Source organism: Syngnathoides biaculeatus, chromosome 3, assembly GCF_019802595.1.
Source record: "Syngnathoides biaculeatus isolate LvHL_M chromosome 3, ASM1980259v1, whole genome shotgun sequence".
Taxonomy (NCBI): domain Eukaryota; kingdom Metazoa; phylum Chordata; class Actinopteri; order Syngnathiformes; family Syngnathidae; genus Syngnathoides; species Syngnathoides biaculeatus.
Window position 1 is genome coordinate 30855324 of NC_084642.1, and position 27386 is coordinate 30882709.

The 27386-nt window shown below is 42.0% G+C and overlaps 1 protein-coding gene across 3 annotated transcripts in view; it reads right to left on the reverse strand.

Annotated features, from left to right (window-relative positions):
* trip4 (thyroid hormone receptor interactor 4) overlaps positions 1 to 27386 on the reverse strand; it is a 116566-nt gene that overhangs the window by 18954 nt on the left and 70226 nt on the right. The window contains exon 13 of one of the 3 annotated variants that reach the window (XM_061815326.1): positions 6448 to 6768. The exons of the other annotated variants lie outside the window; for them this stretch is intronic. Coding sequence (XP_061671310.1) covers positions 6767 to 6768 — 2 coding nt within the window. The 3' untranslated portion in view covers positions 6448 to 6766. Of the gene's footprint in view, positions 1 to 6447; positions 6769 to 27386 lie in introns of those variants that run through there. 3 annotated transcript variants of the gene reach the window in all.

Here is a 27386-nt window from a genome sequence, read left to right on the forward strand (position 1 = left end):
CAACTGCATTATTACAAAGGGTCTTTATAAAGCAGTCTTGGTTTCATCTAATTAGAATGTAAATGCAGTGTGGGATGGGAATGGATCACAGAGGATAGACATCGGCATTTTAATTATGCTGAGACTAGATTAATGATGACACTGAGTGTTGGCAAGATAGCCTTTTTAGAGTAGTTTGGTAACTGACTAGCTATGTTTTACCACTAGCTACAGTAAATCTTTGTTGTAATTAACTAAAGATGAGCACTGGTGTGATATGGACATCACAACCAATGCTTAAATGTGTCATAGGCAAGAACATGAGCTTAAAAACACACACTGACATACTAATCACCTCTTTGCACTAAACCTCAACTTGATACTTTGTAGTTGAAGTCCTCTCACCTCTCAGGAATTCCTCATTTGGGGGCAGATGTCATGAACTGAGCAGCAAAGACCAAACAGAAAACCAAAGCTAGAACAGAGACAGCAGGGAAAGAGGAGGCAGGGAAAAAAAAGAGGGAGCAGAATGGAATAAATTGAAGCTGATCCGGTACTCTGCATCCTGAGGAGCCCCATTTGCATATCTGTGCAGCAGTGCAGAGGGAGAAATGTGTCGGTACTGACAGCAAGCTGCATATCTTAAACCTCCGCTGACACCCCTGCAGGCACTATTCTCACAAACACTGATATTGGGGAACACTAAATCGGTACACTTTCCACATACAATTGTGCGCGCGCACACGCACGCACGCACGCACGCAGAATAGAGGTCAGAATGGAAAGCTTTGTGTATTGCTTTATCCCTGCACGGTGAAGTACAGTGGTGCTTATTGTTTAACATTCAGCTCAAGTACAAGACTCATCTCTAGGGAAAGAGGCCAATGCGGCAGGCCATTCACTCACCACTCCCAGAAAGAGCTAGTTGTGTGAGTATAAATAGGTATGTATCCTAATATAACAAGGTTTGCAAGGAACTTTATAGGGTTGAAAAACAGTACATAAGAAAGACATTTAGGCATGAGATGAGTAAGACAATATGGGAGAAAAAAGGATAAAAGGATCACAGAGACTGCAACATGCACATTTTGTTAAGAATGGAGACTCGAGGGAGACCATTGTGAGGGCACTGATCCAAATCTGCTTCCATTTACAGCTCTTCAGCTTCTTCCTCTAAGTGAGTGAGCAGCTATAGAATAGTGTTAAAAAAGAGAGGCAATGGAGCTGAGATAATATTCTATTCCATATTGATAGGACAAGCTTTTCAGACAAATCATGGATATGCGAATGCCACTTTTCTGAATAATAAATGACAAGCAGAAATGCATACTTGGTCCTTTTATCACATTTGGGTTACTTGCTTTCAAATATTTAACATTTGCTAATGGATCGTGTTTAATCTCTGCCTTACATTTATTAGACAAGATGTGTTTATTGTTTAGTCACAATCAAAAACTTTCTTTATAGAGTTTGTTATTAGCAGCCAGTGGGGAAGATGATGTGGTATTGCATCAGCAAACATGGATCTTATTTTCATCAGACTGTTTGAAAGAGTGATTGGTCTTCCACTAGTCGAACGTTTCTCTTTTTTTTGTCTGCTCTGTGTGGGGGAGGAGTACAAGCAAAAACCCTGGCATACTTAGGCGCCTGTACTCCCACTGCACATCATTCTTGCTACTTTGGACAAAAGCCCATGCCAAATGTTATATGCGCGAGTGTGTATTTCCAGTTGGAAGGGTACATAGAATAGGGAATGAATGAATAGCTGCGGTTCATAAAGTGACCAACCTTGTTTACTATTTACTGATGAATACTTTAGCACACAGCATCTCTTCATTACATTCTTGCTACATTTCTTACGGTGAACACTGTGACCAGTAAATAATCAGAGGATTCTCATGGGACTGGTTAAGTAGCTCCTTTGCACACGGTTAACTTTGCTCAAGGTTATGTTTGGGTCTCTGCAGGCTGGCTGGCTGTAAAATCAAGAGGAGGAAAATGGTGATAGGGCTGCCAAATGTCAGAATGTATCCTCTTTACTGACGGGTGAGAAATGGCGAGGAGAGAAGGTGAAGTGGTGAAAGAGTATATATTACAAAGATGATGTTCATGCCCTTGTTACCGTATGAATGTGTGTGTGTGGTGAGTGGGGGTTAGTCAGGGAAGTCGCAACAGTGAAAATTCTCCTTGGCATGCTTGAGGCACGATGACATTAATCCAGCAGAGCTCACGCAATCATTTCCCATGACATATTTAACAGGATTGTTTAATAAAAAGAGAAAATGAGCCATGTTATGCACATTTAAAAAGGCAGAAAGAGGCCATATTGATGAATTATTCTAAAAGTAAATGGAGTCTCCAATATTTGCACATGACAACCAAGCTTAGGAAAACACGACTGATCAATGTTATCGCCACAAGGACCACCAACAATTCAGGGAGACCAACACTACACTAACATTTCATACACCAGGGCAACGCTGTTACGGAAGCAAAAACACACTTCAAACAGATTCTGAGCAAATAAACAGAGGCAGCTGGGGGAAGGAAGCAAAGCCCCTTCCTGATTAACAGTTTGCTGTCACGTGTCTTGTGATAATACTTAACGGGACTAACACTTCAATCATGCGGGTAGCGATGAAGGTGGGTCAGGTTTGTAATTACAAAAATATGCCACAGTATGCAATTAGCTCATTTTTATGTGTCATTTGTTAACTTAGCCATGTTCTGTGTCACACGGTAATTACCCCCAAGCATGTAGGCATGTGACAAATGCTTTGTGCTCACTCACCAAGTGAGCTCGTATCCCTCTCATTAATTTAAACACTGTTACAGACAAAGGTAGCATGTTAATTTTTGTTAGCACTGGACATTTAGGAATCACGTTTTTGTTTTTATCACAAACATTTTCAAGGGATTCAAAGCACCTCTTTTGCTGTTTCATCAATACAGACAATCCTGAAAATAATCTTCCCTAAATATGAGTAGATGGATGCTCAATCAATGTATCTCGCCTATTGTTTGCTTCTTTCAGCAATGTAGCAGGCTCAAGCAGTGTGGCACTCGAACCTATTGATTTTTTTTCATTGAAGAGCGGGGGCTGGGAGACAGAGGAGGTTCGGCTAATGATGGAAATTTTCAGAATGGCTTCAGTGCTCTAACAGCGAGTTGCATTAATGGAGCTTTGAGTCTGATAAATTATACAGTGATGGACATGTAACCTTTGGCAAATAATGGGCAAGAGTGGTGATGACTTCCTTCAAATCAGGCTGTGATTTTCATTATCAAGTATATCTAAGTATGTATGCCTAATTCGTCCCAAAATAACCTCTCTCTTCAGTTACCAACCAACGAGCGAGCTATTTATAGGCAGTGGAAGGTAGACAGACTGGAGTCAGTTGTTGCCCAAATCGTCAGTATCAATAACAGGACAGGAAATATGAACGTGCAATGTCCAATTACAGAAAATATAATGCACTACAAATAAGAGGCTTGAAAGTATTTAAGCTTCATATTTACAGATAGCGTTGGAATGTAGCACTGTACACTCTTCACTTCTTTGAATTAATTCACACGTCACATGGGTGGGATATAGAATGGTGCCTTGGTTTTCGAACGTCTCTGTTTTCGTAAAAATTGGTTTTCGAACGAAAATTTAGAGATTTTTTTTGCTTTGGTTTTTGAATGAAAATCGGTATTGGAACGCCCCGAACAACTGACCCACGACAATTTGTTATTGTGCTTTTGAATGCACTCCTAAAAAAACGGAAACGACGTAATGCGCGCGACGCAACCAGTTGACTCACACACTACTCTGTACGCGGACGTGTCCCGGTAGTGACTTTTTTCTTCAAATTGAGCAATATTAACCCCTGATCATGGCTCCAAAGAAGGCAAGTGGAACTGCTGGTGCTGAAAAAAGGAAAGTGGTTCGTAAAACCTTTGACTTCACGAAGGATTTGATAGCTGAGCACGAATTTGGTGTGTGTGTTTCTGAGCTATCGAACAAGTATGGCATAGCGAAATCGACGATCAGCACGAACCTGAAACAGAAGGATGCCCTCAAACCAAGTGATGTTACTAAAGGAGCAACCGGGTTGACCAAGCAGAGGCCACAGATCTTGGAGGAAGTCTAAAAGTTGCTTCTTATTTTCGTGAACCAGCAGAAGTTAGCTGGGGATAGTGTTGGCGAGGAAGGGAGGAGATGTCTGATGAGGTTGAAGGCAGGAAGGATGTCTCATGTGCCAATATAATAGCTATCTGCGCCAAATGGAATGACAACCATAATTTTGTAGAAATCCATCACCCTAAGAAAGCAGAATGTTGCAGAGCACTGCAAAATTTCAATGACGTTGTTATGAGCCACTTCAGGAAGGTGCTCAAAAGACGGCAGAAACAGTCAACAATAGATTGTTACTTTGTTAAAAAGGGGCAAGTCACCCCCACTCAAGACATTTTAAAGAGTTGTTTTGCGTTGCTTTTTTTCTTTTGTTCCATTAACCCTACCTCTACTTGCAAGTTAATTTTTTTTTTACATTATGTACTTTCTGTGCAAATAAAAAACCATTTGCCCCCACCCCTTATTATATCTTGTTTAAAGTTATTCTGCGCTTTTGTTAATAAAAAAAAAGGTTTACAAAACTGGGAGCCGAGTCGCTACAATGCACTCCCACCTTAGCATACATTTTAAGCAAAAAATAAATATATTTCCTAAATTATTTAATTATATAAAGCATTTAAACTATATATTGAAGACTATTTTACTTTTATTGCACTTTAATTTTTTGTATGTGACGTTGAGGGCATCAAGGAGCCCATGAGGAAAAGAAGATAGAGCTGAGAAAAGTTGTATTTGATATGTGGACGCGAGTGAAGGACTGCAAAATAGAGGAAGGAGGCACGTCGAACACGCACACACGCATGCGCCATGAATCACACGTATGTACACCTCACACACACACACACACACACACACACACACACACACACACACACACACACACACACACACACACACACACACAAAGACACAGAGGAAGCGAGAGGTGCTGAAGGGGGGGGTTAGTTAAAACTTTCTTGTTGATTATATGTAAAGTGTCCTCTCACATCGGCAATAACACGACGACGATCATATTATTATTATTACTACATATTATATCATGGCAGCACGGTGGGGCAGCCGGTAAAGCGCTGGCCTCACAGTTCTAAAGACCCGGGTTCGATGCTGCGCCTGCCTGTGTGGAGTTTGCATGTTCTCCCTGTGCCTGCGTGGGTTTCCTCCCACATCCCAAAAACACGCAACATTCGTTGGACACTCAAGGTTGCCCCGAGGTGTGATTGTGAGTGGGACTGTCTGTCTGTCTCTATGTGCCCTGCGATTGACTGGCAACCAGTTCAGGGTGTACCCCGCCTACTGCCCGTTGACAGCTGGGATTGGCTCCAAGCACTCCCCACAACCCTTGTGAGGATAAGCAGTAAAGAAAATGGATGAATATTATATTAGATTATTACATTGTATAACAAGCAAACAAAACGCAACAAGGTTGAAAACTCTTCTTTTTTCTCAGGTTTTTTTAGAATAAATCCACTTTTTGATCATACTACTTGCACTGTATGCAGTTTTGTCTTTTGTTTTTATAATTTTTATTTTTTTTATCCCATTTTAAATGTTTTATATCTTTGTTTTCAAAAGCCTTTAATCATCTAAAGCACATTCAGTTACCTCGTGTATGAAATGCGCTATACAAATAAATTGGCTTTGCTTTGCTTTACAATGATGCCTATGATAGAGGTTCCGGCAGGTCCAATATACAAGCTGTTTGATCTTAAAGATGTTGATTGTCTTACTGCTAACTTGTCTCGCCTCTTTTCTGGTGGTAATGCATGGCTGTCTAGTTTTGTGGAAACTTTACAGGGGTATACACTCTGCATGGGAGACTAGAGACAAGCAGCATTTAGATCATGCACTAGTATTGAACACAGAGAAATCGAGACAACTGCAGGTATGCTTAACGTCCCCAATGGAACCATATTGAGAGCACACTCCGAGCGTCTGGCCGCAGCTATCAGAGAGAGGTTCCCCACTCCTGTTACAGCCGCACCCACATCTTTCCCCTATGTTAAACGACCCACTTGAGCACTTGACGAAGCTTACTAAACTTTGGACTGAATCGACTGGACAGTCTGGTTAGGAAGAGGCGATGTTCAGGACTGCGATCCTGGCAGGTCTCCCTGAACCAGTACAGAACACTCTTAAAGCTGACCCTGACCTCCTGTCTGGAGATGAGCCTAGATTTAGACAACACCTAGTGTATCACCTCAAAATTTATTTAAGCCAACAACAGGGTAATAATGAAATTACTAAACTCCAAAAACAACTTCTTAAATTACAAGTAGCACAGGATGTAAAAGTCCAAAACCATACCAGACGTAATTTTTTGGCAGACAACCACCTAGACAGGCAGGTGGGTTCTAGGGTAATAGCCGGGGGGTGGATATGCAGAAAGGCGTGGAGGTGACCGGGGAGAGTGCAACAACATCAACGTGATCAATGATGTTTTGGTTGTGGTTCTCCCGATCACTGGATTAAAGACTGTCTTACAGCTCCTCCACCTCAAGCTCCAATGCAAGGGCGTAGTGGCTGGTGCAACAACCGAGGGGGCCAAGGCAGAGGCAGAAACGGCAGCGGCCCATCCTGGCAGCAGGATGGACAGCAGCAGGTTGGAAAGTACCACGAGGGGTGCCCAGGAAGCCAGGGGTCCGGCGATGCAGGTGCCATGATCCCCATCTCTGTTGTGGGGCGAAAAGTGAACACAGGGACAACACACTCCTCAGTCAGCATCTCGCTTCCGGACACTTTATTGTCACAACACACTGTGCAATTGATTGGTTGCTCAGGGACTCAACAGGCCCTGCAATGGACTCAACCCCTACCGACAATCTTGGCTGGACAGACCTTCCACCATTCGTCTGTACATTCACCACAAACACCAGTGGCAGCTGACACCGTCTGCCACTCTGGATAATGGCCGAGAGTGAACCAACTCCAACTGTGGACATTTATTGGGCCCGACTTGAACCAGAAACACCGCTCAAACCTGGTCTCATACATAAATTTTTGTTGTGGAAGCCCTGGTTAAATACTCTTAGGGCTTACCTGCCTCCACTAGATCCATACCATCGCACACTACATTACGACCGCAAACACGATCTAGTATACATGGAAAACTTTGCATGCATACAAGGTGATGCTCGAGACATTACATCCACACATATATACGCAGCAAGAGAGGGTGTAGCAGCATCCTGCTCTCTTACACCAGATCAAATTAAATGGTTCAAAATGCAAGAAGAGTCAGCACCCCACATTTCACTCGCTCTGTCTCCAGGACACGAGGCCCGACAGCTGGGAGCTATGGTGAAACAACTGACTCAAATGACTGACTGGGAGGAAACACCACTCCCTAACGTACAGATCTCCAAATCTGCAGATGCATACAGCATCATTGTTCGTGATGCACCTCTGACAAATATCAGTTTGGTTCTCTGGACCCTTTGATGGTGGATATTGTACTAAGACACCAGACATTAAAATCGCTGTGTTTCCAGGATATCATGTTATAGACCTCAATATCCTTGGCCCACGGCTGCTAACCAGGCGATGGAGGACACTCTCACTGGCCTGTGGAATTCCGGAGTCTTGGAAACATCCATCTCCTCGTGGTGTACACCACTCAGGCCCGTTTTAAAAGCAGATGGTATCACTTATTGTATGCCGCATGATTTGAGAGCCGTTAATGATGTAACTACCACACTATTGTTACCTCAGACCCTCACAGAATGTTGTTGTCTACCATCACATCTGATTTGAAATACTTCTTACTACTTTGAAATACTTCACAGCGACTAATTTAGCAAATGTATTCTTCTGTGTCCCACTCGCACTCGTGTGTAGAGACTTGTTTGCATTCAGATATCAGGGAGGCAATTTGCAATACACCAGGTTGCCACAAGGCTTCCAAAATACACCTGGAATCTTTAATCAATGTTTGAAATCATTGCTGCAGGATCTAGATCTCCCAGACGGATGTAAACTCCTGATGTATGTTGATCTCCTGTTGGCAGCCCTAACAGCAGACTTGTGTTTGTCTCTAACTAAACTTGTTTTGCTTCGTTTGCATGAGCTGGGATTCAAAGCTTCCAGAAAGAAACTTCAGTGTTGTCGCAAATCGGTGACCTTCTTGGGCAGAGTGGTGTCCTCTGAATGATCCACGATGTCCTCGGAGCATCATTCTTCTATTCTACAGATTCTCTTCATCCATGTGCTGATCTCTCTGTCCAACCTCTGACTAACGGCAGGGTTCTATTCACTGATGGTTGCTGTTACCGAAAGCCGAATGACTCTTTGGCTGTGGCGGCTGCCGTAGTGGAGCAGCAGCCCTCAGGTGAATTTTTAACTGTTTCCACTTCCGTACTAACATCTGTTTCCTCAGCCCAGGCAGCTCAAGTGCTCGCACTCTGTCTCGCACTTGAACTGGCGGTCGGACAATCTGTCACTGTCTATTCTGATTCATCTTATGCTGTCTCGGCTGCTGTGTTGGACCTGTCTGCCTGGAAACTGAATTATTTTAAAGCAGCTAAAGGTAGTCCTATTGCACATTTGACACTGATCCAACAATTAGATAAAGGCCTGGCCAAACCTTCGGCGCTGGATATCGTCAAGGTCCCTGGCCACTCCAAATCCACTTCAACCACAGCCCTCAGCAATAATGCTGCTCACTTGGCTGCCAAGCAGGCTGCGGGCTATGTCCCACAGATGCTTGTCCAATTGACCCCTCCGTAGAAATTGAGTCATCCGCGTCGCTGACCAATAAGAGGCCAGAGATCTGCATAAACCACCCCACTTGTTGGCGTCCGCTATTCCCTCAGACAACGTTGCATGGTCCAGTATAGCTTTTGTTAGCGTTTTATCGCGTATTTGGGTTCTTTAACAATAGATATGGTTAAGAGGTGTAGTCACGGACTTTGTAATAGTGACAACAGGTATCCTGAAAAGCTAGTTGGTGGAGTTCAATTCGTACCCTTTCCAAAACCGAAGACCCAGTACGAAAAATGTCTTCGATGGATCAAACTTTGTGCAAGACGGCATGATCAACTGAATCCATCTAAAATCAACCGGAACAGATATGTTTGCACAAAGGTAAGCCCTATATTTGATTTTCAATACATGTCTCATATAAATGAATTAGCAGTTCTTCGCTTGCATAACATAGCTACGTGTGAATGATTGACACACTTGATCTGTGTTGAGCGACATTTTGCGATGATTTGACTGCACAAACGTGTCTCTTTGTTGCCGGCTGCGGTAAACCGGACTATGTTTGCACGAAGGTATGCCCTATATTTGATTTTCAATACATGTCTCATATAAATGAATTAGCAGTTCTTCGCTTGCATAACATAGCTACGTGTGAATGATTGACACACTTGATCTGTGTTGAGCGATATTTTGCGATGATCTGACTGCACAAACGTGTCTCTGTTGTCGGCTACCGAGCTAAGCTAAACCGGACTAGCGAGTCCTAAAAGCCTTCGACGTGCACCGAGACACCAAGACTGAAGGAAGGATGTTTGAGGACACTAAAGTAGTGATTGTCGTACTCGGTCGAGACTTACGTAGGTTCGGCACTAATTCAACAATAATTATTGAGCAGACCGCGTGACGTTACACAAAGAAAAACGAGAGAAACAACTCGTAAATCAAGCCTCGCCTTCTTTTCCTTCATACGGCGGTTCACAAACGGCTATACAGATACACATACAGATTCTGCACACAAGTGTGATAGGTAACACGAAAATAGGAAACTGTCAATGACGAATTCGTCTTTGGGTTATAATATATTATATTACGTGGCTTCTCGGTCTTCCTCTGACTCCGGAAAGATCTCACGTTAATATTGATGGTTTCTCCGTCGATATGCATCGAAATACCATTGAAATACCCCTCGCTGAAACACTTGAAGCCCTGTTGTCTGCTTTTCAACGATATTTCACTATTCGCTAAGAATGCGAGTGAGAAATCAGCTGGTAAATCGGACAATTTCGCTCTAGTCTTTTCTTCCTGCGCCGCCATTTTTGCTAATTGTTTGTCTGAGGTTAGCAAACGTGGGGTGACGTAACTTCAGGAGGTGTGGTTAAGTGCCCTGTACGGAGGGGTCAATTATCTGACAAATCCTCTCCTGACCTGCCCGAACCGCCGTCTCTTAGTGAATTGGTTAAAATACAGCACAACGCCTCTCCTGAACAAAAGATATTCTGTTTGAAACCCACTCTATTGCTCATATTGGCCCCAGAGCCATGCTAACCAAACTTCGCTTATGGTGGCATCCTAAAAATGTCTGACTTGTGTCATGCCCACCGTTGTGACTGTAATTTTGCCAGCTACACAATGTTCTCCCCACACTCAGACCGTTGTCAGGTTCATTTGACCCACCCACCTGGCCCAGTGCGGAACTGGTCATGGATTTCACAGACAGGATCACTCCTGTTCAAGGTAAGCGCTACCTTCTTGTTTTTGTTGACACCTTTTCCGGATGGCCTGAAGCCTACCCCTGCGCTAACGAAGATGCCATGTCGGTAATGAAAGCTTTGGTGAACCACTGGATTTCAACGTACGGTTTCCCTGCTCTCATCCGCTTGGACAACGGTGCACATTTCACATCTACACACCTAGCTACTGTAGAGAAGTGGTTAGGGTTAACTCACAAGTTTGGTTGTGTTTGTCACCCCGCCAGTCAAGGCTCAGTTGAACATATGAATCGTTGAAGGAAAAACTGGCTACAATATGTACCTCTTCCGGCATGAATTGGGTTCAGGCTCTCCCCCTTCCTCTAATGTCTGTGAGACAAACTGTGTCTCGCCCTACTGGTTTCTCTCCTTATGAACTTCTTACAGGTCCTTTGATGCCTGGCCCTTCCTCCTCACTCCAACCGCTGGAGGAATGCGTTGTGTCTTCCAAGTTTTCTCCTAAACTGTTTTGGACACAACTGCATTCTTTTGCTTCTAATTTCCCGTCACAGATCCAGGACACTCTTCCATCACCACCTCGTGCACTTGATCTTCCAAAGTGCTCATCTGTCTAGCTTAAACGACTCTCTCGTAAGTGTTCAGAACTCTGTTGGTCTGGCCGACACAAGGTCACTGCTCATACCTCCAAAGCTGTCCGCTTGGAGGGAAAAGGAACTAAGTGATCTCATTATTCTATGCTTTGCCCTGCTACAGACTCTTAATTGCAATTTTATTTTATTGTTTGTTGTTGTTTTATTGCTAACCATGATTCCTACAGATGGTCCGATTGGTTTTCGGACCAAGAGAGGGAGAGCAGGAATCTATGGCATTCTTATTATTGGTGTTATGGTTGTTCTTGGTATTTTGATCTGGGAAATCGCTCAAAAATACCCCATACCCACATCAGTGCCAGCTGTTACCACAACACACCCGGAAAATATTTATCACAGAGAAGAGTTGTATTATAAACAAAGGCCTATCTGTTGATGAGAGGTTTAGGGTTTTGACAGGCATTAGCGCAGTAAACAATAATTGGTTACTAATGGCAGAACAAGTAGCTAATAAAACCAAAGTGACTGTGTTGTATGCATGGGACCTAGACCTTTATTACGTGTTGTTTCCTCTCCTGTCAACTCCATCTGTGTTCCAGATCTTATGAAAATTATGTGGCAACTAAAAATGAATGCAAAATTTGGGATACTGCCCATTGGTAACACTGGGTCAAAAGAACAAACCTGTTTAATCGCGTACACTAAAACTTCACCTGTATTTTCCTTAAAGGTAACGGTGCCCCAATTGGCAATATCTCTGATGAGCAGTGTGCAGAGACCCAGGAAGCACCTTTCTTCCAACCTGTCAGCCATGCTGATGTGTGGTGGTGGTGCGGAGGGGACCGTCTCTTCGACCACATCCCGGTGCTCAGTGCTGACAACCCCACCTACATTGACGCTATTGGCATCCCCAGTGGTGTCCCAGATGAGTATAAACTGACTGATCAGGTGGTTGCCGGTTTTGAAAATATATATGTAATTTCCACGCTTTTTCCCGTTACTCCTAACGAAAATGTCGACCATATCAATTACATACATTATAATGTGCAACGTTTGGGCAATTTCACCCTTGATGGACTTGAAGCTGTACATGAGCAAGTAAAGGCTACATCTATTATGACTTTCCAAAATAGAATCGCATTAAATGCACTGTTGGCCGAGAAAGAAGGTGTTTGCTGAATAACACACAACCTGGCAGACGGCTCACTAAGGCCATAGATGGACTTAGAACCTTTGCTAAGAAAATGAAGGAACCCTCTGGTGTTGACACGTCGATGTGGGATAACTCGATGAATGTGTTTGGTAAATGGAAGGGTGTCATTTCATCAATCTTCATCTCTCTGGCTATCTTTATCTCTATTCTCACCCTCTGTGGATGCTGTTGCATTCCTTGTATTTGTTCTTTTAACCCATCTGATTGAGAAGACGACTGGCGCCCCAGCTGATGGCTGCGGTAATTAGGTCCTCATTAGACCTTTGCCCTTGCATTGCCCTTGCCCTTCTGTTCTACTGATGCTTTTTGCGTGATATTACTATTTTAGAAATGTTTTGTTGTTTTTGAGTTGTCTAGTACTGTCCTGCAGGTTTGAAGCTTACGGGTGTTCTGAATCATGAGACTATGCACGCGAAAGAGGGTTTTATGTTTTCCATATTTCTTGAAGTGTTACTTTTGGGATTTTTGTGATTGTTTTTGTGATCTATTTCATAGCTCAAGTGAGGGAATGTAGACTATTTTACTTTTATTGCACTTTGATTATTTGCTTAAATATGACCTTATACATTTAATCAACAGATAAAGTGTTGTCCATTTGCTTCTAATCAGACAAGGATATGTTGTGGAGCGCCGTGTCTGTCCTTGATCTTTGTACACAGAAAACCGGCTGGCGGCATCGTCCTCTCCCAGGCATTACCGTGGAAGACGAACAACACCAGTTGAGGAGTGGAAAGTTTCCATCCCGGCCCAGGACCAGACTGCATGGGGGGAGGGACGATGAGGGGGGGGTTGGGGGGTGCAGCCACTTTTACCATGGACCCATACATATAAAAACCTTGTGTTCCCGGGCTACTTTTGTCTTCTTCTTTAGCTATCCTGCCAGAAGACGTACGTCTCGTTTGCGGCAGATACCTAGATAAGACCTGGACGTCTGTATTGCATATTCCTTTGTAATAAATCCATTACTACCTAAGTTAACTGCTGTTAACTTTTACTAATCATTGGTCATTTCTTCCTCGACTCGTGAACAAACTTGCAAATCCCTACAATATGTATTTCTACTGTGCAGTTTATTATCAGGAAAAGCTAAAAAAAAAAAAAGAAAAAAACGCTTTAAAAAACATTTTTGTGCTTGGAAGGCATTTTTTCATTTTCCATTAATTGTAATGGGAAAACGGGGTTAGGTTTTCAAACGTTTCGGTTTTCAAACGGCCTTCTGGAACAGATTGTGTTTGAGAACTGAGCCACCACTGTATTGCATTATCTCATGGTACTGTCAATACACCAGCATTGTATCGTAATCTTGTTACTACCAAGTACAATTCTTGACAAAAGACCAATTAAAAACAAGTTTGTGCATGTCACATTAACAAATCACTGCTGTGGTCACGGACAGACCATTGTATTATTATATGGCCATTGCTTTATTATACACTTGTTGACATCCTTAGAAAATGAACTTAATGTTAATGATTTTTTAAATACATTATATTATATCTTCATGTCATTATATTTTATATTTTCACTGATCCGAAAATGAATTGCAAATGTATGCTTATTTCAATGCTATAAGCAACTTTGTGATTTTACAATGCTCTATGTTGGTAAACGCTGAAATACAAATAGAATACCATTTGAAGCGTAAACAATATAGAATTCATTACATTTCTGGGATTAAATGCAGTATGTCTCTCACTAGTACTTTCATAATATTGCAACAACAGTGTACGGCTTATTATTCTATCTGCAATTTCCTCCTCTACATAACCTGTAGCATCACACTGGGATGATTTAGGTATCTGACAACTATCAACATCCAACCACACCCTGTGGTGAAATTCTGAACCAGTTCAGAATTTATCATTTCTATTTGCAGAGTTCCAAACTGAACTTTATGGATCATTGCAAACAGGTCTCTCAAGACATCTGTGTGATCAAAGTGATACTACACACTGGAAAGGAGTCTACCTAGGAGCTGCACAGGGGTAGCCAAATATTCTTTGGATAGGGGGTGTGCCCCCAGTCATAAATATGTCAGTTATTACAACTTTCCTGAGCGAAATTTGAATGCAAATATGTTCACACAATTACAATCTCATAGCAAACACATGATTTAATAGACCCTTGCAATTGGTGAGCGGATTAGTTGCTTCTGCTTTTATTCTCAGTGATCACTTTGAAAAACATCAGATAATATTTGAAAACACTTTCTAAAAACACATCACTACTGCAGTAGCTCTCTAAGGGAGGTTGTTGTCCAGATTAATGGCCCACAATAAAAACACAATTTCACACTCAGTACATCTTAACGACCCGAGTATGCAAATGAGACGGATAATTCAGATGCATAAAAACACCGGGGTAGATAACAGAGTAGGTAAAAAAAGGCATACATTTGTTAACAGGCTTTGCTGCAAAGGTGAACATCACTTTACTCTATGAAAACTGATTAGAATACAGACATTGTATTAGTGCTGATTTGATCAGAAGATGATACCAGACTTTCTTGTATCGTCTGAAATTGTGCTGCAGCTGCATTTCCATTTTAAAAACCAGGAGATGTGTGCATTGTACAGATAATGAAGTAACCGTAATGGACGGGAAAGAATATGATGGTGAGCCAACTCAACATAACCATGGCAGAATGCTAGTGCGTACCCCATGATATTATGATAACATTAACATTTTGAAATGTCTATTTTCCAAGCCATTTGGTTTTGTAAAAAAATTGTAAAACAGTAATATATCTTACAAATATTCAATGTTTATTCCAGGTAGCTACAGATTGGTGAAGTATACTTCATCTTAGTGGATTCATCTCTTTTTATATTTTAAAGATTGTTTTGGCTGGACATATATACATCATCATCTTGATGTGAAACTTGTTAAAAATCCACCGAAACAAATTCCTGAATAAACATAATGCGGTGAAACCTCTGACAATGGAGTTAAAATATGTATTTTTCGAACTGCTAGCAAAATTTGAATGTAGTCTCACTTACCTATACCCCCACATCTCCGAATATAGCCACAACTTTCACAAACGTGAATGTTCATAAACAAGCCGATCATAGCAACAGCTGCTACATTGCTAGCATGAGTGTTGCAAGGCCCTAAATGCTATCACTTTTTTAGGAATGTACGATCCTAATGTGGGGTGCAAGTATGTGATTCTCACTCCCTCGATGCCTTGAAAAAAGGCCACAGGCAGCTCTTTATTTTACAGGTCCACATTCAAAGTTGTTGTTCACTTTTCCCGTCAATAGCTGTAAAATTCCTACTTTTTAAGTTTGTTGTAAACTGGACGCAAATGTTGTAATACATCTGCGTGAGGCTGTGACATGTCCCAGCGAGGCTCTGGTGTATGCATAGTAATGACTGACCACACCCTTTGGTCACACCTTTTTTTCTCCAGTCACTGATTGGCTATTGTTGACGTGCCGTGAAGTCTTTATAATATAACTAAAACTTGATTAAAGGGTAAAGATGGGGTCAGAGAGGGATCATTTTGCTAAAGAACATTGAATAATATTCTTCTGTCAGGTCATATTGACAGGTTTTACATACTGACAGTTTATGACAAAAAAAGCCCTCTAGGATGATTTAATGATCACCTATATAATAACATGTATAAAAGCCTTAAATATTCTCATTTCTTCATGACTGCACGTTTCCGCATATATAAACTTGTGTAGGATGAGACACACTGGAAATAAGAGAAAGTTTAGCCTCCAGATCTGATTGTAAACTGGGTCAACTGTGCTCCTGGAGAACTTAAGCTGCTGGAGGAATACAGCAGCCCAATTGATAATTAGCAAGAAATGGAAGTGATGCTTGAGAGAGGGGAAAGTTGCATAAAGGAGTGGCATCAAGTTTGGAAGATAGAGATGGATTTGACTCATTCTAGAGCACATTCTAATCATTTCACTTTAGAGTCTTGTAGCTACACGATGGGGATGTAATATTTTATATTGCTTTTGGCCTTTCGAAGCAGCAAAGCTGTTTGATGTGGATACAGATAAAAATGATTAGGCAGCCAATCTTTTTTTGTGTCATATTTTAAAACACCTACATTATCTGTATGTACCTCCACTCATTATTGGCTCCTAGACAGAATATTGCAAGTTGTGGGCGTAGGTTTATGAATTACATTTATGACAATTATCAAGATGAAAAACAAGACAATTCCAGATAAAGACCGTGGTTGTGTAGTGGTTCACAGACGTGACGTGAGTGCAGCTGGTGCATTACTGCAACCACTTCATGGCCAATTACACTGAGATTGACTTGCGTCCAGTCTGGGAGTGTCATCAGACTCCAAATTTAGACTCCAGCAGTTGCTGTGAACCTGAACAGTTTAAGTAGGCATCAAACATGAATGGATGGATTTCAAGATAGTTTACTTAACCACTTATCCTCAGTAGAGTGTCGGGATTCTGGCACCCATCCCAGTTAACTCATTTTTTTTTTTTTAAACCACACACGTTTTCACAGTAACTTGAACAATAGTTTGACAAACAATTACAATAGACCTCCGATTTCAAAACTAGCTCTCCAACAATTCGTTTTGTGTATGTAATAATATGATGAGGCGATTAAACATTATGGTTAACAATGTGGACCTTGACAAAAATGGGTTTAACAGGCCTGATCTAGTGGTACACAAAAGAATCAATGCCCAAGTACAGTTCAGTCAAGTCTAGTCGGTCCAGTCCAGTCAAATCTAATCTAATCTATTCTAATTTATAATGCATTTTAGGGAGGGAATGGAACTATTTATTTAAATCAGCGAGCCATGTTAAATACAGCCGGACTATGCATATGATGCTTGTTATATTTAATCAACAATGAATGAAGTGGGAGGGGTCCCATGTTATCACAGCCGTTGCATGATGGGATTTGTATATTTCTTGTCTCAGATCTCTTAGTTGCTTCCGGTGGTGGGGAAAAATGCCTGTCAGACCTGGCAGGCCCGAACGTATTTTGAGAGTCTGCTGACAACTGTCAGAATCCCCCGTCAAAAGGACTTTCAACTCCCACCTACAGCACAACTTCACCCATGTCTCGGGGAAGGCGAGGGACATAGACTCTGAGTGGACCATGTTGTGTGCCTCTATTGCCAAGGCGGCCAACTGGAGCTGTGGCCGTAAGGTGGTTGGTGCCTGTCTTGCCGGCAAGTCCAGGACCTGTTGGTGGACACTAGTGGTGAGGGATGCTTGCAAGCTAAAGAAAGAGTTGTATCAGGCCTTTTTGGCTTGTGGGAATCCTAAGGTAGCTGATGGGTACTGTCTGGGCAAGTGGAATGCTCTGACATGCCTTCCCATGAGGAAGCAGAGTCTGTGGTTTCTCAGGAAGGCTCTCCTATCTCTGGGGTTGAGGTCACCCAAGTGGTTAGAAACCTCGGTGGCAAGACCCCGAAGTTGGATGAGATTTGTCGAGAGTTCCTAAAGGCTCTGGATGTTGGGGGGCTATCCTGGCAACACTGCGTGGACATCGGGGACAGTTCCTCTGGATTGGCAGACTGGGGTGGTGGTCCTTCAAGAAGGGGGAGTGTGTGTTTTCCAAATACAGGGGGATCACACCCTTCAGCCTTTCTGGTAAGGTGTATTGATGGGTGGTGGAGAGGAGGAGCTGTCGGGAAGTCGAATCTCAAATTCAGGAGGAGTAATGTGGTTTTCATTCTGGTCTTGGAACAGTGCACCAGCTCGTCACCTTTAGCTGGGTCCTTGAGGGTGCATGGGAGTACACTCAACCAGTCTACAAGTGTTTAGTGGACTTTGAAAAGACAATCGACCATGTCCCTTGGGGAGTCCTGTGGGGGTGGGGGTGCTTCAGGAGTATTATGGAGTGCCGAACCCCATGATACAGGCTTTCCGGTCTCTGTACAATGGGTTTCAGAGTTTGGCCCGTATTGCCAGGAGTAAGTTACACTCTTTTCCAGTGAAGGTCTGACACCGTTTGGCTGCCTTTTGTCACCCATTCTATTCAGAAATGTTATGGACAGAGTTTTGAGACGTAACTGAGGGGTAGAGGGGTTTGGTTTTGTGGCCTCAGTATTACATCTCTGCTTTTAACAGATGATGTGGTTCTGTTGGCTTCATCAGCCCGTGATCTCACAACTCTCACTGGAGTGGTTTGCAGCAGAATGTGAAGTGTCTGGGATGAGAATCAGCACTTCGAAATTTGAGACCATGGTCCTCAGTCAGACAAGGGTGGAGTGGGCTCTCCAGTTTGGGGATGGGAACCTTCCCAGAGTGGAGGAGTTCAAATACCTTGGGGTCTTGTTCACGAGTGATGGAAGAATGGAGCCGGACATCGACTTGTGGATCAGTACAGCATCCGCAATAATGTGGACTTTCAATCGGTCCGTTGTGGTGAAGAAGGTGCTAAGCCGAAAGACAAAGCTCTCTATTTACTGGTCGATCTATATTCCTATCTACATCTGTGGTGACGGGGTTGTGAGTCATGATTGAAAGAACAAGATCCCGGATACAACCAGCCAAAATGAGTTTCCTCCACATGTGGTCAGGCTCTCCCTTACCAAAAGAGTGAAAAAAGGTCGGTCATCTGAGAGGGGCTCAGAAGAGAGCCAGTGTTCCTCTGCATTGGGATGAGTGAGATGAGCTGGCCCGGGCATCTGTTTAGGATGCCTCCATGGTGAGGTGTTCCGGGCATGTCTCACCGGGAGGAGATTCCCGGCACAACCCTGGATATGCTGGAGAGCCTACGTCTCTCAGCTTGCTTGGAAATGCTTCAGGATCCCCTCGGAAAAAGTGGAGGAAGTGGCTGTAGAGGGGGAGCTCTGGGATTCTGTGCTAAAGTTACTTACCCCTGCGACCCAATCTCGAATATGTGATGGATGGATATTCTGTATCAAAATCCCAACAAGCTAATTTCATGTCAATAGAAAAAAAAACCAAGTAAATCATATTTAAAATGAGCAATATAGATATTTTCTCCAACCATAGAATGTACTTAAAAGTCTTACTTTTTTTTCTCCAAAAATTGACAGCATACATTAAGTCTACAATTGTTGTGTGACTTGTCCAATGAAGTCACACAACAGCATTTGCAAATGTTGGAACTCAGTGTGCATATAGGGTACACCACATTGTAAGGCACCATGTCTAATGTGGCAGCTTGTCTTTTTAGAACAGAATTTAAGATCTCTGCGATAGTGAAATTCTGGTACATAAAAATTGTAACCTTCAATAGCAGTAGGATATTGACCTATTGATTTAACTTCAGACAGCACGGTGGTGTGACTGGTGAGAGTGTGTGGTTCACAGTTCTGAGAACCGGTGTTGAAATCCTTACCCTGCCTGTGTGACAGTTGCATGTTCTCCCTGTGCCTGACTGGGTTTTCTCCGGGCACTCTGGTTTCCTCCACATCTCAAAAGCATACATTACTTGAGGACTCTGATTTGACATTACGTGGGATTGTGAGTGTGAATGGTTGTTTGTTTCAATGTGCACTGCGATGGGCTGGCAACGAGTTCAGGGTGTACTCTGCCGCATACCCGAAGTTAGCTGGGATAGGCTCCAGCACTCCCGCGACCCTTGTGAGGATAAGTGGCTCAGAAAATAGATGGATGGAAGGGAGCGCTATCAGGTGAAAACCTCTACTGTCAGCAAAGAATACATACGCTCGTTTTACATTTGCCAAAAAACATCTTAATGATCCTGAAGACTTTTCGAAAAACATTCTCTCGACTTTACTTTTTGAAAAATGTGTGGCCCGTTACATCTCGCACAAAAATGGTAAAGCATTTGATAAAAATAACATTATCCTAATAATGTAGCATGGTCGTGGCAGTGTGAGTGTCTGGGGCTACTTTGCTGCTTCAGGACCAGGACAACTTGCTGTGATTGCTGGAACAATGAAATCTGCACTCTAAATGGCTTAAAAAAAGGTTTTGGAGTGGCCAAGTTAAAGGCTGGTTTTAAATCCAATTGCGATGCTGTGGTGTAACCTTAAACAGGCAGCTAAAAAAAACTTTGAATATGGCGAAGCTGAAAAAAATTCTTCCTTCCTCAAGCCGTCGCCTTGTCGTGGTGAAGGGGTTTGTGTGGCCTGATGATCCTAGGAGCTAAGTTGTTTGGGGCTTTACACTCCTGGTCGGGTCACCCATGACAAACAGGTTCTCGGTGAGGGCCCAGACAAAGTACGGCTCCGTAAACCCCTATGATGAGTAAAAATCATGGATTCAGGTTTTCCTTCTCCAGTCACAGTACAACCTTTGGAGCCAGGCCTGGAGGTGGGGCTCAGAGGCGAGCGCCTGGTGGCTGGGCCTGCACCCATGGGGGTCGACTGGGCACATCCCAAAAGAGTTATATGGGTCCCCCTTCCTGTGGGCAAACCACCTATGAGAGGGGCCATTGGGATCAGGTGCAATGTGAGCTGGGCGGTAGCCGGAGGCTTGGGAATCTGATCCCTGGCTACAGAAACTAGAAAATCTTGGGACATGGAATATTACCTCTTTTGCAGGGAAGGAGCCCGAGGTGGAGGGTGAGGTCAAGAAGCTCCGACTAAATCCAGTCGGACTCGCCTCTACACACCGCTTGGGCTCTGTTACCAGTCCTCTTGAGAGGGGTTGGATTCGGTTCCACTCTGGGTCTTACGGGTCCTGACTGTTGTTTGTTCCTATGCACCAAACAACAGTTCAGAGTACCCACCCTTTTTGGCATCCTTAGAGGAAGTGCTGGAGTGTGCTGTTGCCTGGGACTCCATCGTTCTGCTGCTTGTAGCTGTAAGGTGGTCGGTGCCTGTCGTAGCGGCAACCCCCAAACACATTGGTGGACACCAACAGTGAGGGATGCCGTCAAGCTGAAGGAGTCCTATTGGGCATTTCTGGCCTGTGGGACTCCTGAGGCAGCTGATAGGTACCGGCCAATCAAGTGGAATGCAGCTTCGGTGTTGCTGAGGCAAAAACTCGGATGTGTGAGAGCATGTCCCACCGGAAAGAGACCACAGGGAAGAACCAAGACACACCGGAGACACTATGTCTCTCGGGTGTCCTGGCAACGCCTCGGGATCCCTCTGGAAGAGCTGGATGAAATGGCTAGAGAAAAGAAAGTTTGGGTATCCCCGCCAAAGCTATTGCCCCTGCGGCCCGACCCGGAAAAGCAGTAGAAGATGGATGGCTGGATGAAACAATTCTCCAAAGAAGAGTGGGACAAAATTCCTCCAGAGTCATGTGAAACACTCATCACCAATTATTGCAAATGCTTGATTTCAGTTATTGCTGCCAAGGGTGGCACAACCCGTGATTAGATTCAGGGGGGAAATTACTTTTTCGCAGTTTTTTTTGTGCCTTACTGCATTGAATTATCATTTGAAAACTGCATTCTGTATTTCCTTGGGTTTTCTCTGAGTGATATTAAAATGGGTTTAATTATTTGAAAACTTTTAGTGTGATAGCTATGCAACAAAAAAAACAAAATCAGGAAGGGGCGAATACTTTTTCACAACATTGTATGTGCAGGTGCTCTCAGGCATAATGTTCAGCGAGTTATGGGAGGAAGAAGAACGATAAAGGCTTAAGAGCTCAGAGTAGCAACAGACAGAACACAAACAGGAAGCCACTTCTTTACTGATGAGGTACCAGCCAAATCGTGAGATGTCACATTGAGGGGGTGTTTAAAAAAGTAAGTTTTCCACAGAAAAACTGGTGTTTCAGCAGTATTCTTTCATTACAACTGTCTTTAGACCCCTAAAAGTTCAACAGGTCTTGAAAAGTGTTTTTGAAGTCTTTTTATAATTGCTATATAAACACAAAATATGGTTGTCAAAGTACATGTGGTTGCAGGGCTTTACATTCTTTTTTTTTTGTTGACCAGCCATCATGGCTTGTGGTTTCCTAGGGTTACTAAGCCACTCAGCAATCTCATTAGCCAAAATTTGTATGTTAGGTAGTTATTATCAGCATGATAGGAAAGTGATGAATATTACTGCTAGATTAAAAAAACTAGATTTACAATCCTTTTAAATGTATTTGAGCCCTGTGCACAACCAAAACAAGACTCAGGGATCGATACAGCGAACACATTGGTTGCGTATGTGACCTTTTTTTCAGCCTGAACAATTAAAATTTCAATTTGTCTTGTACAAATGCATGTTTTAATGGTTGAAAGTCCCTTGATTCTTAAACTGCAATCACTTCCTCAAGCACACTAGAGATAGAGAGAGAGCAAGAGAGAGATATAGCTTGATAACTGTTATGAATTCCATTTAAGTTAAATACAACCTGCTGCAATATCTGTGCTGTTGTGCCTGACAAGTGGCTGCTATGTGACTGTATTGACACTGGTCCGCTAGTTATTCATTTTAAATGACAAGTGTGAGCTGTCAGCTCATCTGGACTGCTGGTGAACAAGCTAGCTAGCTAACTCTTGGCTACCTTGTACGGTCCGGTAAGTCGGCAAACCCCTCCCCTCCTCATTTATCAATGATGCGACATTTCTAGAATTGTCGGTTTCAACGTCCACTTTGCATTTTCTTTAAGAGAGACATTATGAAGCCAGGCTTGTTTCTCAAAGTTTGTAGAAAATAGTGGGGTATTGTCACTCATCTTGTTTGGTGTGTTTTTTTATTTTTAAATTTTTGTGCAAGCCAGTAGATTCTTTGTGCACGTACGAGCAGCTATTTACGGCAAGTCCACTTGGACAAACATCCAACATGTCATCTAGTGGGCTTTTGTATCGCCGTGATTTTATCGATCACTGCAAACAAAAACACACACACACACACACACACACACACACACACACACACACACACACACACACACACACACACACACACACCACACACGCCAACATATTACATCAAACTAAAATTGTAAAGTCTGGCAGGATATATTAAATTTCAAATGGGCCACTAGTTAAATAGGCCTGGTTTATTATGTGAGATGCTGTTTGAAAAAACTATAATATATTGTAGTGTCGAGTAAGTTTATAATTGAATTCCCAAATATTTGACTTATTGATTGACTTTAATGTTAATGTTACTGTAGATCCATTACAGGGTTCCCTCGCTATTTTGTGCTTCAGTTTTTGTAGCTTCAGTGCTTGGCGTTTTTTTCCCCATCCGCCTAAAAAAGAAAACCTTGGAAAAATACAGCCATATTGGAATATTGTGCCAAGACGTATTGATACAAGGCACGTGATTGTTCTGCGGCGCGACATCGACCGATGAAAGCATGAGTAGATTCATCCCATCAACTGATTGGTTGCGCATCATCGAAGCCTCACACAGCAACTACCGTTCCAAACTTTCCCTTGTCCTTCTTTTCCTGCATTTTCTATGCTGTTGACTGTGCGTGCTAACCTCTTGTGTTCACAATGCTGCGAAAGCGCTGTGCTAATGTGAAAGCTTCCTCTGAAGCGCCCAAGAGGAAGAGGAAGGTGATGATGATCAGCAAAAAAGTAAAACTTTTGGATATGATGAAAGACGGCAGATGTTTTTGTGGCGCGCCATTATGGATGAATGAATCCATGTTGTGCTACATAAAATCAGTAAAACCGCTTCAATAACCTTTAATAAGGAAGCGAAACATGTGGTGACTGTGAAATCAGATGATTGTTCGAATGGAAGCTGCATTAGCTTTGTGGATAGCTTTTTGCAGAAAAACGGCCCAGTGACGATGACGAAAATGAGGCTGAAGAAACTGCTTCACCCCCTCGAGGACGAGGTTTTTCGGCAGGCAAATGGTTAAAACCATTTCAAAAGTGTTACGGTCTCAGAAGCATGCCTCTTTGTATGGCGAGGCTTCCATCAGCGACAACGCTGCTCGCCATTATGTGTAGGAAAAATTTGCACAAGACATTAACAACAATATGGTATGAGCTGGGGAGTCAAGCGATTCCGTTGATGGGGTTATGTCCTTATACAGGGGAATTTTGAAGCAGAAGGAAAAATAAAGACAACACGATGTTCTTCTCAAAGATGAAAACCTCAGTTACACCGTCAGCACCACTAGGAGAAGATTCTCCAAGCGAGGAATGTTAATGATGTACGTACTACAATAAAAATTTTCATGTGCAGCATAAGGTTTTAGTCAATAAAGATTTAAGTAGACATTGGTACTATAGAAAATGTTTGTCTCAAATATGCAAAGTATAAATACGTACTGTATTGTTGACATACTTTAAACATTTTGTACCCACACACACACACACACACACACACACACACACACACACACACACACACAAAAACATCTCATCACAAAGGTAAAAAAAAACCTCAGCTATGTACACCACCAGCGCCTCCAGCAGAATATTTTCCGAGTGAACAATATTAATTACGTACTGCAATAAAAATGTCATTGTTTAACTAGACACTTGTACTGTTGTCATTTTTGTCTCAAGTATGCAAAGTATAAATACTGTACTGTTGACATATTTTAAACATTCAGGTATACATATATACACACACAAAAAAACAACTCCCAATGTCAAAGCTAAAAAACCCAGCTACGTCGCCAGAGCCTCCAGCAAAAGTCTCAGAGTGATGAATGCTAACTATACAGTAATACAATACAGTAAGTGTTTTATAATTTATATTATAAATTTACAATACTGTATATATTTACAGGGAGTCCTCGATCTACGACTGAGATCCATTCCTAGAGTAGTGACTTAACTTGAATTTCGATTTAAGTTGGATTTCACCGTTAAAGACAAAATTTACAATGACCGCGCGAGACCCTCGTGAGGGCAAGCAGCTCGAAAAATGGGTGGGTATGTGTACTTCGTATAAAAAAAACTAAAATACATTAAAGTAAAAAAATGTAAGATGCTTCAATTACTATTAGGGAAGGGAGGCTAGGATTGTGAAGAATGAAGGGAGGTTGCACTCAGCTATTGCTAAGTAAGCAAGTGCAGGTGGTCGTTGCGATCGGTAAATTCCTCCTCTGTGTCCTCTCCTTTCTGTTCTTTCAAAGTTAGGAAAATACACTGTGCCTTTTCCCTTAATGAACATGAGGCTGATATTAAGTCTAAGTTGATTTGGATCCTCGATCCATAACGTACGTAATCTTTCCATCTCGGCAACGATTGAAGAACGTTGCTTTGTTTTTTTTTTTTTTTTTGTTTTTTCTTAACAAAAAAAGTTGCTTTGTGAACACTGTAAATCTCATTGGGGTGAAACCCTTCACGTGCGCTCAAATGTGGGCTTTGTCCTTAATAATAATCACCACGGTCATCTGACTGAAGCCCAAGTCTTTGTCCGTCATGTCAGTTAGTGTTAATCCTTTCTCTGTTTTTCTTTTTTCCCTATGATGTTAAGCTTCGTTTCCATGATCATTGCTTTTCTTTCGGCTGTACCAGCATTGCTAAAAAAACAACAACAAAAAACAGCTTGCTTCTTTTGGGCCATAATATGTAAAAAGATGGACAAAAAGGGCAAATAAACTCCCAGCCCACAAACACAGATTAGCAATATGCATGAGCAAAGCAGAAACCCTATGGTGCTGGGGCCATTGTGGCGGACAAGAGAGGGGCGTCGTAAAGTTGAAATGTTTTAGGTCGAGACAGTCTTAACCCGAGAACTCCCTGTATAAGATTTTAAAATTAAAGATTTGACTAAATGCCTCTTTTGGTCTCAAATATGCAAAATATAAATACTGTTTACATATTTTAAACGTTTTGGTACCCACCTAAACGTACATTCCGGCTACTTCACATTTTTTCACTTTTCACGAGTGGTTTTGGTCCCAATTAACTGCGAAAAATTAGGAATTACTGTATTCCCTAGTAATAGTACACGTCATAAACTCATTGCGTCCTTTGAGGAGGTGCTGGAGTGCGCTGGATAATGTTCATCCACCATGCTTACTTTACAATTATTGACTATTTTTTTGTTTATGTATTCAAGCTCTGTGATTTTCGTCTTGTGATTAATGACCTGCCTCGTTGTCGCTCACTTGCAAAGTGTGTATATCTTTGCCCTTTGAAGTAAAGAATGTCATCATCAAAGCCATTGGCAATAGCTACCCTGCACGACTTTACTTAAATCTCAACCTGCTAAAGTGGCGAGTCGAAGAACCAATATTACTAGCCAGTGCTGAAATCCAACGACATTTGGCTAGGTGGCCAGTGTAAGCATAAAGTCGTGTTTTACCAGCTTCCTGTTTGGGCATGGAAAAATTGTACTGGCGCAACACAATGTTTTTCTCATTTGCTCCTTTTCAAAATATGTTTTTGTCTTAAAGGATAAATATCTGGTTTGGACACGTCTTTACAAGGTGCTATCTCTACTGGGCTAACATATAGTGCACAGATAACTTAATACTTGAGAGTATGGCAGTCCCAGGATGCATATATCTGGAAACAATGAGTCCCAGGCCTGGCACAAGGATTCCCAACAACTTATGATCGCAGAGTACAGATAAAGTAATTCTTTGCTATAATATGGTTGTTGCTTTGGAGTAGCACATTATTTCAGATTTTATTTGTACAATATTTCTCTCTATTGCTCTTGCCCTCTCTCAATATAGTTTCAGCCTACCACAATATCATATTTTCAGAATTATATATTTTTGCTCAAACTATAACAATAAACAATATTATTGATCTTTTATGCCACAAATATAATGGTATTATCCAGTCAAATAATTCAAGTATTGTACGTCTTTTTTATTTTTTTTACTAAATTGCAATTTTAAAGAACACTGAACATAGGCATTGCAATATGGAACAATACATAAAATATCTGAGATAAACAAAACATACACTAAATAAGACTCACTGTTCAGAAAAATTGCACTTAAAAAAATAAACATTTAGCGCATAGCTGTAGTCATTAACCCACTAAACAGACCCCAAAATGTTTTCAAACTTGCCAAATTTGAATGGATTAAAACAGGAAGAAAAAAAAATCACCATGTCCCTACTCGAAAGCATTTGGCCATAATCACTGTTTTTAAATCAGATGCTAAACATATTAATCTCAGTTATTTTTATATTTATTTTTATTTATTGAATGAATGTCAGGTTATGAAGTGTATAATTTAGACTGTCGCTATAATTTCTGATGCCACTTGGCTTTTGAAAAATTGTTTTTAACGGCTCAA